Genomic DNA, 12,051 nt, shown 5'->3' on the forward strand with positions numbered 1-12,051 from the left:
AAACATTCTGCATTGAAACAATTTGAAAGCGTTCCAGTTTTCCGACATATTTATGAAATTCTACTCTCTATTGAATACCAAATCGATTGCATTTATTTGTAAAAATAATTGCTCAAATCACTCATATTAAGCTTCACAAATAATGCGAAAGTGAATGACCCATTGATGAATCAAATGTAATATTTTACTGATAGAAAATCAAAATTGTTCTGTTAATATGCTGGTATTAGCCACCATAATTTATAACACTGCGGCATTATTAGTAGTTACGGATATTGAGTGGCACAGACGTGGCCATCACGATTTCTCTTCGGAAATGATGTGCGGAATCGGCAAGTAAAAGGCATTAAATCTGTCTGGAGCGTTCGATTTGCATTGGGAAAATTGCATTTTCGAATCGTCGGCGACAAGGAGGCGGCGCCTGAGAATGTTTGCAAATGTGTTGCAAAAGCTTTGCTTTGGAGTTTTGCCCCCGGCGTTACCGCTGGCAAGACGACGCCGCGCCAAGCAAATGACGTAAGCCGGGACACTCATTTACTTAGTAGTAAATCAAATTTCAATCGATTATGTTTGTTGTTTATGTTAAAAAGTGGATCCAGTGTTTATTTTTCCTTATATAATTATATTGAAGGTCGAATAATGTTCAAATCTAAATTATCAGTCTGAGGCTATCGCTTAGTTTATCTGTCCATTGGAGAAAACTTTTAGAGATTAGGGTCCAAATGAAACATGGAGCAACTTACTTCTCCGCTTACTACGTGCCCCAGATCCAAACTCCAAAGAGAGCGCAAGAAATAGAACAATCTGCTTGCGAAATTGAACTGAGTAAAAAATGCTGGCCTGATAGCATAATATACTTTGACTCTTTGGTTTGACTGTTATGAAATTATAATTAAAAAAATACAAAAGAACATCAGCAGAATTTGAAATCTTTCTCTCTCGGAAATTTTGCGCATCAAATTTGGCAAACCAAAATTTTCTGTGAAAATAAAAAAGTATTATTATGAAATAAAAATTAACAAGAGTAACTAGAAATAATATTGAAAACCTTAAAAAATGGAGTGTTGTTATCCAATTGGGGACTGCGAACCGTATTCGGTGACTCCTGTCTTTGTAGCACATAGAGCGCCGGCGAAGTATTGTGAAGAGCCACCGATGTGCTGCCCGCGATTACCGGAGTGTCCAGGGAAGATAATGTACTGCTGCGAGGCTAAACCGAAAACAGTATATTGTTGCGAGGCGACTCCAACTAAGTATTGCTGTGAGAAGAAACCTCCTCGTGAGGAGGAGCGGCCAGCGCCTTGCAAAAAAAGTCCTCCTTGTTGCCAAGCACCTGCGCCATGTCCACCACCTGTTAAGACTAAATATATTATACCATGCTATCGATATGAGGATGGCCGCATAGTAAGTTGATTTTAAAGTACTTGTTAGACACTCTGATTATATGTAGCCGTTCGTGATTTTTGTTTGGATGTCGTTAAAACATAACATGCAAAATTGTACACAAACCACAACATTTCGTCCTGAAACCAACTCAAGTAGTGCTTCCGTTATAAAAACTTCCTAGAATCGCGTTTGGAAATATAGAAAAATAATGTAGTCTATTTCTTGTACATATATCACATATATACATAGTCTGTACACGAGAGTTTGAATTATTCAGTGAATTTGCCACATTACCGAGCCGGGCGTGTCCTTTGTGAATTTTTTCGTGGATCCCATTGTTTTGTTGTTGGTTTCAGGAACGGTATGTTCCGACCCGTTCCGGTAGACTCCCCATGTCAGCGTACCGTCGAAACGGAATGCAGGACCAAATTCACGGCTATCGAGGTGCTGTCCGATACTTGTGTACATCTAATCACCCAGAGATTGGTTATTGTGTTCACACTGCCGTCGAGCCCATGCGCAAAATATTTCCGAGGGTTACACAAGAAGTATTGCCCGTCAAAAAGAAAAAAGATAAAAAGTGTTGAGATTGTATCCATTTGTGTGTGTCTAAACTTTTTGAAGTCCCCAATTATTGACCTGAAATTCGAGTATTATGACAAATCACAACCATGTACCTGGCAGGTACATCCACTTCCGTCTTCTGCTCTAAAGCGTAATGGGCTTCAAGACCAACAATTCTTAGAATGTGGCGCCATCTCACACATTAGAAAATGTTGGCACGATGCAATTTGGAGCTACCGGCCTATTATGATCCCTGTTAGACCTATCAAGAAAGTAGCGGCTGTAGTTAAGAAATGCTGAGTACTGGTGCGTAAATTAATAACTAAATTATGATACAATTAGAGCTCGAACTTTGCGGAATGATAATTGTTTTATTAGGTATAATTTCGCGTTTATATAAGAGATGTTTATAAAACTTTACCGTAATTTCGTATAATATACGAGGAAATTCGCGTTGCCTGCTTACTAAATAGAGACTATTTGGTCGATTGCAGGTGAGGAAGCTACCCGTATCAGCTTTCAAGCGCAATGGAATGCAAGATCAAGAGCACTCGAAGATGCTCGGCACTGCGAATTTCCTCGTACGGTGTCCTCATGACGTGTCCGTCGTTTGTGACGTTTCCCTGGATAATGTCAAAGTAGCTGATCCAGCGAAAGTTCCACCTTTGTGCACAAAACCCGCACTCCCTTGTGTTTTCATGAAAAAGAAACCAATAGAAGTTAGCATTGAAGATATATTGGACGACTAAGAGTTACATCCCTACAGCCAGCTAGACTAGTGTTGAACGCGACACAGAAAAATGAATTAAAACAGAAATACGACGGTTGAAAAATTGTTGTCGTTATATAAGAACGGTATAATAAACGGGAGGAGCTCACGTAAGCAGCTTTTCTTGTATTATTGAAGTGGTCAGGGAGCGTTGCTAGGATTGTTTCTTGGAATATGTGCTATAAGAACGGAGCAACAAATATTTGATTTTTCTTTACGTACGCCCTTTTATTTCTATAGAATAAAGATAACATTATAAAGGTGTGTTTTGTGTTGTTACAGAAGAATCAAACGACGGTGCTGATGCGCCGCGCTTGTGAGGTGGCATGCGGGGCGCGCGCGCGCCGTAAGCCTTTCGTCGTCTCATCTTATCACGCCGATCCAGAACAAGAAGTACGACGCTATCACTCAGAAGATGCAAAAGTATGTATTCGATTAAATTTCAACTGTAAAACGTATGTAAATCATAATGGCAGATTTTTATTGTCTCGTCCAAAGTTAAACATCAAGTATAGAACCAATGAAGAAATATTAAGCACCTGATTTTAAGATAATGCTCCTCGACAAATAACTTTCTTTTTTGATTCCAATTGAACTCTGCGACGATATTTTATGAAAAATTAATATTCAGTAGGAGGATGGAAAACCGTCACCTGAATTGATTCCCACGCAATATCCTTTTAGAAGCTGAAGCCAAAGCAAAAAGCCGAATAAACGCCGTCGGTGACGCCGAGGAGAAATTCAATTTCATTACAAACCCAGTTCAGTGCTAGAATAATCCGCCGTGGACCACAACCGGCAAATGAGATTAAATTTTTTTCGTAATAAAAAATAACCGAATATTTCGCAAATAATTAATTTGTCTCGATCAAAATTACCGACGCGACAATCGAATTAAAAGTACGTGTACGTTTTGGATGCGGTTTAATAAAAAAATCTGAACACGACCGAAACTAAATGACGCTTTATAAAATTTGCCTCTTTGGAAATTCACTACGTTCGTTGGACATAACAGGTTTTTATTATAATAATACAAAGCAACAACTGCGCTAAACAAAAATATTTAATTCCTGTTTTAATTTATACTATTAGCTTACTCACTTTCGTATAATAACAGTGAAAACCGGTGGAGTATTATTACATCTTACCAAAACCAAAATTAACAAAGTTAAAGGAGGTTTTCCAGTTTCGGTCGAGTCAAACGCAATTACTGAATTTGTCAACTTCGAAATGAAAGTGTTTAAGAATCGGATTATCCGGTAAATTAGGATTTTAATTAAATTGCTACACTATTTACGAGCAATTTACGTGAGATTAGATGTTGTTTGGAGTCGGTCTGTTTGGCGTGTTTTTGACATCGATCGTGCCGTCCTGTGGACCACAATGTTTATTCGGAGAACGCGACATGGGTTCAGATGGGGATTTATTTCCGACTGGGGCTCAAGATACGACTCTTCGTGATTGGACCCTGTAATCCTGAGGCTCGCAGAATAGGCCCGCCTTTGTACACGAGAACGCGCTGAGCTGGCCCCGTCTAGTTAAACATTTTATTGTTTGACACACTTGACAGTTTAATTAAAGTTAAATCTCTAAACGTGATGGTTCACTAATCCGCTGCGGTCGGCGCTACTCGAGCGCTATCTCACAATTGAATATTCAACGATTCGTACACACCATCACCTGGGCCATTTGGCATCCTTTAACACGAAAAAGAAAGTTAACAGATCCCTAACTGAATTTAAACTTTTAACACTCCCTCGTCTAAGCCCAGTAATTAACAGAAAGCGTAGTTATTATCCGAAACACGAAAACTTTCTGGATAGGAATTTGGTCTTACGATTCCGTGCTTTTTTACCTGCAAAGTTAATTAATTTACGGGATTCCAGTTGGGGAACTTATCTGCTTATGCAAATAAGAAGAGTTGCGCCCCTCGTGGAGATTTTTTTAATTAAATTGGGATTTTATTTGTTGATTTCGGATGATTCTTGAGTTTTAATTTTGTTTCCTTTCTTCGATGCAGGGTAACTGTTGCATACATTTTGAAAGAAGTAGCTGTGCCGAATGTGTTCCCGTCCCGTCGTGTTACCCGATCGGTCCTTGTGTGTCGAGTCCTGGCTGTGACTACGTGGACTATGTGGCTGCGGAACCTTGCACGCCGCCCAGCTGTTGTTACTACTGCAGACAAATACCGCGCTAGTTGTGTATTGTGTTGTATCAAATTGTGTGTGTAATTAATACCTAAACAATTTGGCGGCTATATTATGTTATTAAAGTTTTTGCTTAAGTATTCGTTGATTTCATTTTTCGACGTCGATTTTTATAGAGCCACCTTTACCTCTGAGTAAGCAGATACTGCATAGTTCCTAATTGGCTAATTTTAGCTAGAGTAGAACAAATTCATGTTTACAAGCACTGTTATCTCAATTTCACACAGCTCAAGGCAATCTAAGCTGTAATGCAAGAAGAGGATATTGCATTACCAAGATACGAGTGACACACATTTTATAGGTTACATTATGAAATACTTATTTCTTCAACCTGTATTTTACTTATGCCTTTCTAATATACATTTATTTGTTTCACAAAATTAGCTGATATTTGAAGCATAAACTATACTGTACAAATATTTTTCCTCTTCGGAGAATCTGAGTAGGACCAATCTGTTTACTGTACAATACAAGTTAGTTCAGAATCTACTTATTTTGTACACATATCTTGTATCTATTTCCTTCTCCAATGTCCAATGGTCCTTAAACTGAACAGTTTAAAAACCATTTTACCAGGAACATTCTGTAATCAAACTCAAACCAAAAAAGAAAAATGTTCAAAAGGAAATCAACGCGAAGTAATATATTTATTTATTCATTGTTTACTTTTATTCCTTCCAATTACTTTTAGGTGTCGCCTCACGTAACGAATGAAGTTTGTAGAAGACGTAAAGATGAACGATCAATTTAGCGTTATTACTTTGATTCTGGATTTCCGAGCGTAATAAGGCGTAACACAGATAATATTTTGTTGCAGACAACACGTCGGCCAAAATCCGATGCCCAATCAAATGGAAAAAGGGAGATCGAGGAGATTCGTAATAAAACCGCAATAAACTAGCTGCGTAGTGAAATAACAGTAAAAGGATTTTAGAGTTTGTGTGCAATGATGCGTATGGGGTTCGCTTGTGTTTGTGATGGTGTACAGTGTCGGTGTGCGTTGTGATTGTGTGGGTGTGCAAATGCGAAGGCGGCGCGGCTGGCGGGCGGCGGGAGAGGCGCGAGGGGCGCGGTGACTGCGCGCGCGCACCATGCGGCCGCCGCTGCCGCTGCTGCCGGTGTTGCTGCTGCTCGCCGTGTGCACTTCCTTCGCACAAATTGCCTGGACGCCAATTTTTCTAGATGCCAGTAGTAAGTTTTACTCCGTCAATTCCTTACCAATGTTCTTTTAGTTGTTGATTTGTTCATAGGTTCATACCCGGAAAATCCCCAAATTGTATTGTGTTAAATCAAAAAAATATATTATTGAACTCTTACTATTAAACCAACACAATTATTTAGCGCCATACATCCGAAATTGAAAGATTCACCTAAGAAATAAAATAAAAAGCCAAGAACTTTATGGCAGCAGAGTATATATTAGGGATATTTCCCCAGGTCAAGTGGACTTATGGACGCAGTCGTCATCGGGCTGCGCGTGCCCGGGCGACGGCGGCGATGACTGCGCGTGCTGCGTGCGCGACGGCGCCTGTCCTTGCGGGGATGTGGCGCCGGCGCGCTGTGCGCAGTGCGGGCTTGAGCAGTACTGCGCTAATAGTAAGAACTATTTTATTACTGTGTATTTTTCCGATATCAATAAAGCAATTTCCTACTACTATCAACCTAGACTACTGAAACGTCAAACGATCGCTATAGTTGGGCTATTTCAAACGTGCGAACTACTTTGTGCCACATAATTGGGCTCTTCCGCTCGCACTTACACAGTGTTCTATTCCTGTCATTCTTTTAATTATAGCCCAACTATAATCAATAATACTGACTATAGAAAATTGCGTTAGTGATAACTATAGCTTCTAGGTCATTTGATTTGGATTTTTTCTATCTGTTTTTTATTAACATTGGTAGCTAGATTTGTATGGATCAATATTTACTCTTCCCATTGAAATGAAGTGAGATTCAAATGTAATTCTAGAATTATTGTTAAATTCTGCTACTGAAATGCTGTTGTGCTATGGCCAGTATTATATGATATTCTTTTAAGTATTCATCAGAATATAAATGCACTATAACACTTACCCTTTCGTGAAAAAGCTCTTATAATTAATCTTTTCAATACCACCCTAGCCGTCGACAAACTCATTATGTTCTAAAATTAACAAATCAATATAGGGTTCGTCACAATGAAAAGCTTTATTAAGACTACTTAACAAGCAGGTAAAATAATTATCCGGGTATACAAACAAGGAGAGGGTTCCTACATTTTCCTCATATATCTAAAGGTTCATTCCTCATAAAGGTTCGAGCGTAGGAGTATGTTTGCTGAATTTACGCATATTTATTATGTGATTACATCGACGTTCTGTTTTTAAATGTCGGCACTCTTACCTATATCGGTAATCGGAAGAGTGAAATTAAAGTAATAGGTACATTTGCCCACGATTCCGTCGAGGAGGACCGAAGTAATGTGGTTTTTACTCACTTAGATCCCGTCCCCTATGCCCTTTCCCAGATTTCAAATACAGTGCTAACACAACGTAAAAAGCATTGCCTCTACCGGGTGCTGCCGAACAATATTTTAAGTAAATATATTTTAAATGCGAAACTATCATTGCTGTACAAAACCGGCTGTAGAAAATCACGCAACATCATATCTATAAAATAAATGAATTACCTAAGTGATATTTTTTTATAAGTGCATTACATCAAACAAAATTCTCTGTAACAGAATACGTTCACAATATGTTATTTAATTTTTGCTAGTTTTATTGTATATCAAATTACGGTACAGTTCGGAAGCAAGATGTATCTTACAAGAAATTCAATTATTTCCATCTACGGCTGGCGTAGCGCCAACGTAACATTGATATGTTTCCGTATCCGGTCGAAAATTAATATTTTTAATTTTATGGTAGACCAAACAAAACATAACAATAAAGATCTTACTTACCGCAAAAATTGATGGGTTTCTGTATTTGCTATTGAATTTTAACTTTATATTACGTGACTTATTACATTCTTTTTAACGTCAGCATTTTTGGGGACGAATTTCGTTTAAAAATACGTACACAACATAAATGTTTAATTACGAAGACTTTTTAGATATATTTAAACCTGCATTAACAATTATGTGTATATAGAAGCTTTAACATAAGCATTTACACAGGTAATAAATGGTCTTCTCTTTCTTTTCTTTAGGAAATGTTAGATGCTATTAGATAACTATTGACTAGTGGCTTATACCTACTACTTACTGCCAAGCCAATTCCGATTTGCATTACAAAAAACTGATAAAGTCTTGATCGGAAATCAAACTCTTGTAAAAAGTACAAGGATTCCTTGCTGTATTGTTTGCAGAACTATGTGCAGTCTGTGAAAAACTTTGTAGATTTTCCTGCGCTGATTTTTGTATTGAAACGAAGTACGGAACTTTAAGGCTGCTCTTCTACCAGGGATATATGAGGAAGCGAAGATAAGTTTGTTGTTATAAAGACATTTAATGCAGCTAATTCTATTGATAATATTTTTCCAAGACAATTTCTTATACTGCCCACATGTATTTAGTGGAAAAACAGCATTACTTATTTACTTCTTAGGCTATTCTACCCATTATAATCCACTAACCCCCGGTTCCTGAGTATATTTAACGGTAGTTTATCCATTCAATAGCGTTTTTTTATATGAGTTTCAACACTAAATGTCCCTCAGAAACCGGAGGTTAATCTTGTAATATTTGATATAAATCCCTCACGTACAAAGATCTTTAATAATTTAGAACATTTGGATCGACTTTTAGACAAACTGGTCGGCAAAATTTTAGTTATTCCAAGTGCCGTCTGCCGATAGCCTAGAGTACCCATTAGAATAAAGATAAGATCTACAGTTTTGACTTGTTGTCAGATATATTAAGGGATCGAATTTCTCTCTTGGGTATAAAATATATTGATAGTGAGAAATTGATAGTAAATATATTTTTTATACACTTAGGGCCAGTTTCACAGCTTATGAAAAATAACCTTTCTGTTAGGTAAGCTTTCAGCATATAATATATGTAAGTGAAAAGGGCTATTAAAATTTAATCTGATAAGCTTTATCATACTAATCCAAAAGTGGTGCAACCGTGCCTTGAAATGGCAGACCTCTAAAGTTAGTAAAGTTTTAGATAGGTTATAAACAAATTATATAAACTATTTGAGTATTTTTGTCGGAATGAGATTAACAAATGGCGGTAACGATTGTACCGCTGTCGGTTAGTTTCGTTCTATTGTGATCCCGTCCGCTCGACTATACGAAATACAAAAGCTACCGTAAATTACATGTTTTACCTTCTAATTGGAGGACACTACAAATTTACACGCGAGACATAAGCGAACTGTAATAACACACTGTTGGTCACTAAAGACCTCTATTGTTGAAGCTATTAGCGTAAAGAGGATGCTACACAGCTTTAGGGCCAATTACTGGTACAGTTTCAACATATTGTTCATAAACACGATGCTTCCAATTAAATAATCGGTATCGGTAAAATCAATCTTGTTTACGTGAAGCAGATTCACATTGATCATTTTACCAATGAACCCGTAATTTTCTACGACCAAAATTTGGACAGATATTCGATGATATCATCATCATAACGACCGGTGCTCGATCATTATTGGACATTATCATTAGACCTTTACATCAAACATTTGTTGATTAGTACCCTGATCGGTCGTGTACGCCAAATTGATTTATGATTGCAAATACGCTTGTTTGAATAAAAATCACGTTTGTATGCTGAATATCTACTGGGTATTATCTTTATAAGAACTGGAGTATAATAAGATGGGATATGCCACCGATAAAACCACTACGAATTCAAATTTTATGCTCGATTGTGAGTCGCAGCAAAAAATACTTGTTCATAGATGCAGCTCAGTATCTGGCATACACTCTACAGAATTTCTTATCACCGATTGGTTCATTACTTATTAATGAATTAGTTCATTATTGAATAATATTATTTACTAATGTTATCACGAAAGAATTCTCTCTTCTCTCTCTCGTCAAGAATTTCTCTTGTGTCGCAAGGATTTATACACACATACAAAAAACGGACTAAAAAGTACAACCAAACCCGAAACAATTACCAGGATACAGTCATTAACCAGTTGAATACAAATGCATTCCTGCTAATAAATAAATAAATAATTTGTGGATCGCACAAACAATTGTCCCGTGTAGGAATCGAAACGACGACCTCCCAACGCAATGCTAGCGGCGCTGCGGCGTGGCGACCTAAACCACTGCGCCACGGAGGCAGTCAAGTTATTAATATTTCCTTTCACACATAACTAAATAGGAGTATTTTTTCTCAGTGTGCAACATCACAATTGACTCTCGGATCCTCAAGAGCAAGTCAGGCAAAACGTTCGGGCAGATCAAGTCGCCGTCCATCGAGGGTCCGGGCGCTTGCTCCTACTTCCTGCAGCCGGACGCGGGCCAACGAGTCGAGATACAGCTGTACAGGCTCGTCTCCGTCGGCAGGTTCAATGGTACCAGGTATGAATGATCTTTTTCTAGTGATATTATTATTAACTTATGTCGTTTTAAAATTATTTTTCAAAGCATAGACCAAACTTAGGGAAACAAGCTTTTATTTTACTATGTTTTGATTGATAGTAAACTAAAAAAAAACGTTTAGGGTTCCTATTTTAATAACCTTAGGATACCATAAAGTTCTGGTGCATAATATTATGACGGCAGCAAAATTAAGTTTTTAGTTAGTCCGTAAGTAGGAAATACTATTTTCGTTTATTGTATTCTTTGCATAAAATTTTAATTCCGGAAGTATATTAAATAAAAAAAAGAAACTATAGAATATGTTACATTACAAACTGAATACGTGAAAACTGAAAACGAAACAAAACACAGAATAATTACAGCGGCGTGTCCCATTTACATTCACGGTGAATATATTAATAGAAATATATGGAGCGACATGAGCACGAAAAAGAATCGCGAGTGGCGGGTCCGAGGTTGTCGTACACACGTTGCTATGATCAATGTCCCGTCAAATTGAATGTTTCCAGCCGTTCGTCTTGGGATCGACACCGGTCATATATTCACATACTTACTGCTACATGTGTGTATGCCAATATGTAAAACAGCCTTTATGAGGACAGAACGTTCCAGAAAAAAGTAATAATTCTTTCAAAGGATGTGTGTATAATGGGTAGAGGTTTTGTAGTGATGTAGCTGAATTGTATCGCGGATTGGTGTTTGTAAACTGTTTAAGAAATATGACGTTTTCCAGGATATATTTTTTTATTACTTTTCTTAACCTTAAACTACTGTCTTCTGGCAATCTTTAATACGACGTATAGGTTTCTTTGTGATTTTTACCAATCTTTATCGTTAGCTGATTTTTATTTCCATAAAGTATTGTTACGTAGTTGTGTTATGTTCTTTCATCAATTAATCATTAGAGTACGTAGCTGTTTTGTCGAAAACAGAATTGAATCAATGTTACTTTTCAGAAACTTACATTACATGCTACAAAAAGTCATATATGCTAGCAGTAGGTACTAGTTGCAACGTTTCAAACGTACCAATACAGAATCACGAATACCGGGCGCAACTTGTGCTAAGATAAATGGCCAGCACCGTGCTTGTTTTTCCACTGTTTTTCACTGAACATAACGGTGTGTGGGCTTTAAATCTTTCTTCATACTATATGTGATTCTCTCGTATTAGGCGTTTTTGCGTCCACATTACTGATGCTTGAGTCATGTTGCAGGAAATCGTGTATTACTACTGTTTGACAATTCACTTTGGTGTTTTAAAATTCAACTTGTACCCTTGTTATTGTAAATTGTTTTATATTGTTTAGTTTCATCAAAAACCATTCAGAAGGTTTTGCATGAAAGAGAAACAACTCACTTTCCGTAAAACGATAGACACTTTTTACTTTTTTGAACATAGTCTCTGTTAGAACTGCAGCTGAATCAATAATTGATATTATATTGCCAAAAAATACTAGTAATATAAATATTAGAGAAACATACTTTTTATTATAGGAAAAAGCTAGTCGGTAGATTACGAGAATTTTGCCCTCTGTGGACAAAAGCTTCTTCATTATTTATGTAT

At 37.3% G+C, this 12,051-nt stretch overlaps 2 protein-coding genes across 2 annotated transcripts in view; both read left to right on the plus strand.

Annotated features, from left to right (window-relative positions):
• Positions 1–298: 298 nt before the first annotated feature.
• On the plus strand, positions 299–4,916 carry LOC142980865 (uncharacterized). Its single transcript, XM_076126470.1, has 3 exons — positions 299–1,404; positions 3,005–3,142; positions 4,740–4,916. The coding sequence occupies exons 1-3, from the start codon at positions 1,057–1,059 to the stop codon at positions 4,914–4,916; spliced, it is 663 nt and encodes a 220-aa protein (XP_075982585.1). The 5' UTR covers positions 299–1,056.
• Positions 4,917–5,824: 908 nt separating this feature from the next.
• LOC142975391 (uncharacterized) overlaps positions 5,825–12,051 on the plus strand; it is a 42,464-nt gene continuing 36,237 nt past the window's right edge. The window contains exons 1-3 of the mRNA XM_076118203.1: positions 5,825–6,117; positions 6,364–6,522; positions 10,281–10,464. Coding sequence (XP_075974318.1) covers positions 6,018–6,117; positions 6,364–6,522; positions 10,281–10,464 — 443 coding nt within the window. The 5' untranslated portion in view covers positions 5,825–6,017. The remainder of the gene's footprint in view (positions 6,118–6,363; positions 6,523–10,280; positions 10,465–12,051) is intronic.

The sequence above is a fragment of the Anticarsia gemmatalis genome, chromosome 1, assembly GCF_050436995.1.
Source record: "Anticarsia gemmatalis isolate Benzon Research Colony breed Stoneville strain chromosome 1, ilAntGemm2 primary, whole genome shotgun sequence".
Taxonomy (NCBI): Eukaryota; Metazoa; Arthropoda; class Insecta; order Lepidoptera; family Erebidae; genus Anticarsia; species Anticarsia gemmatalis.

Coding starts and splice junctions, on each gene's coding strand:
- LOC142980865 (XM_076126470.1), top strand. CDS start 1,057: ATGGAGTGTTGTTATCCAATTGGGGACTGCGAACCGTATTCGGTGACT. Junction 1,405..3,004: donor GATATGAGGATGGCCGCATA/GTAAGTTGATTT, acceptor TTGTTACAGAAG/AATCAAACGACGGTGCTGAT. Junction 3,143..4,739: donor ATCACTCAGAAGATGCAAAA/GTATGTATTCGA, acceptor TCTTCGATGCAG/GGTAACTGTTGCATACATTT.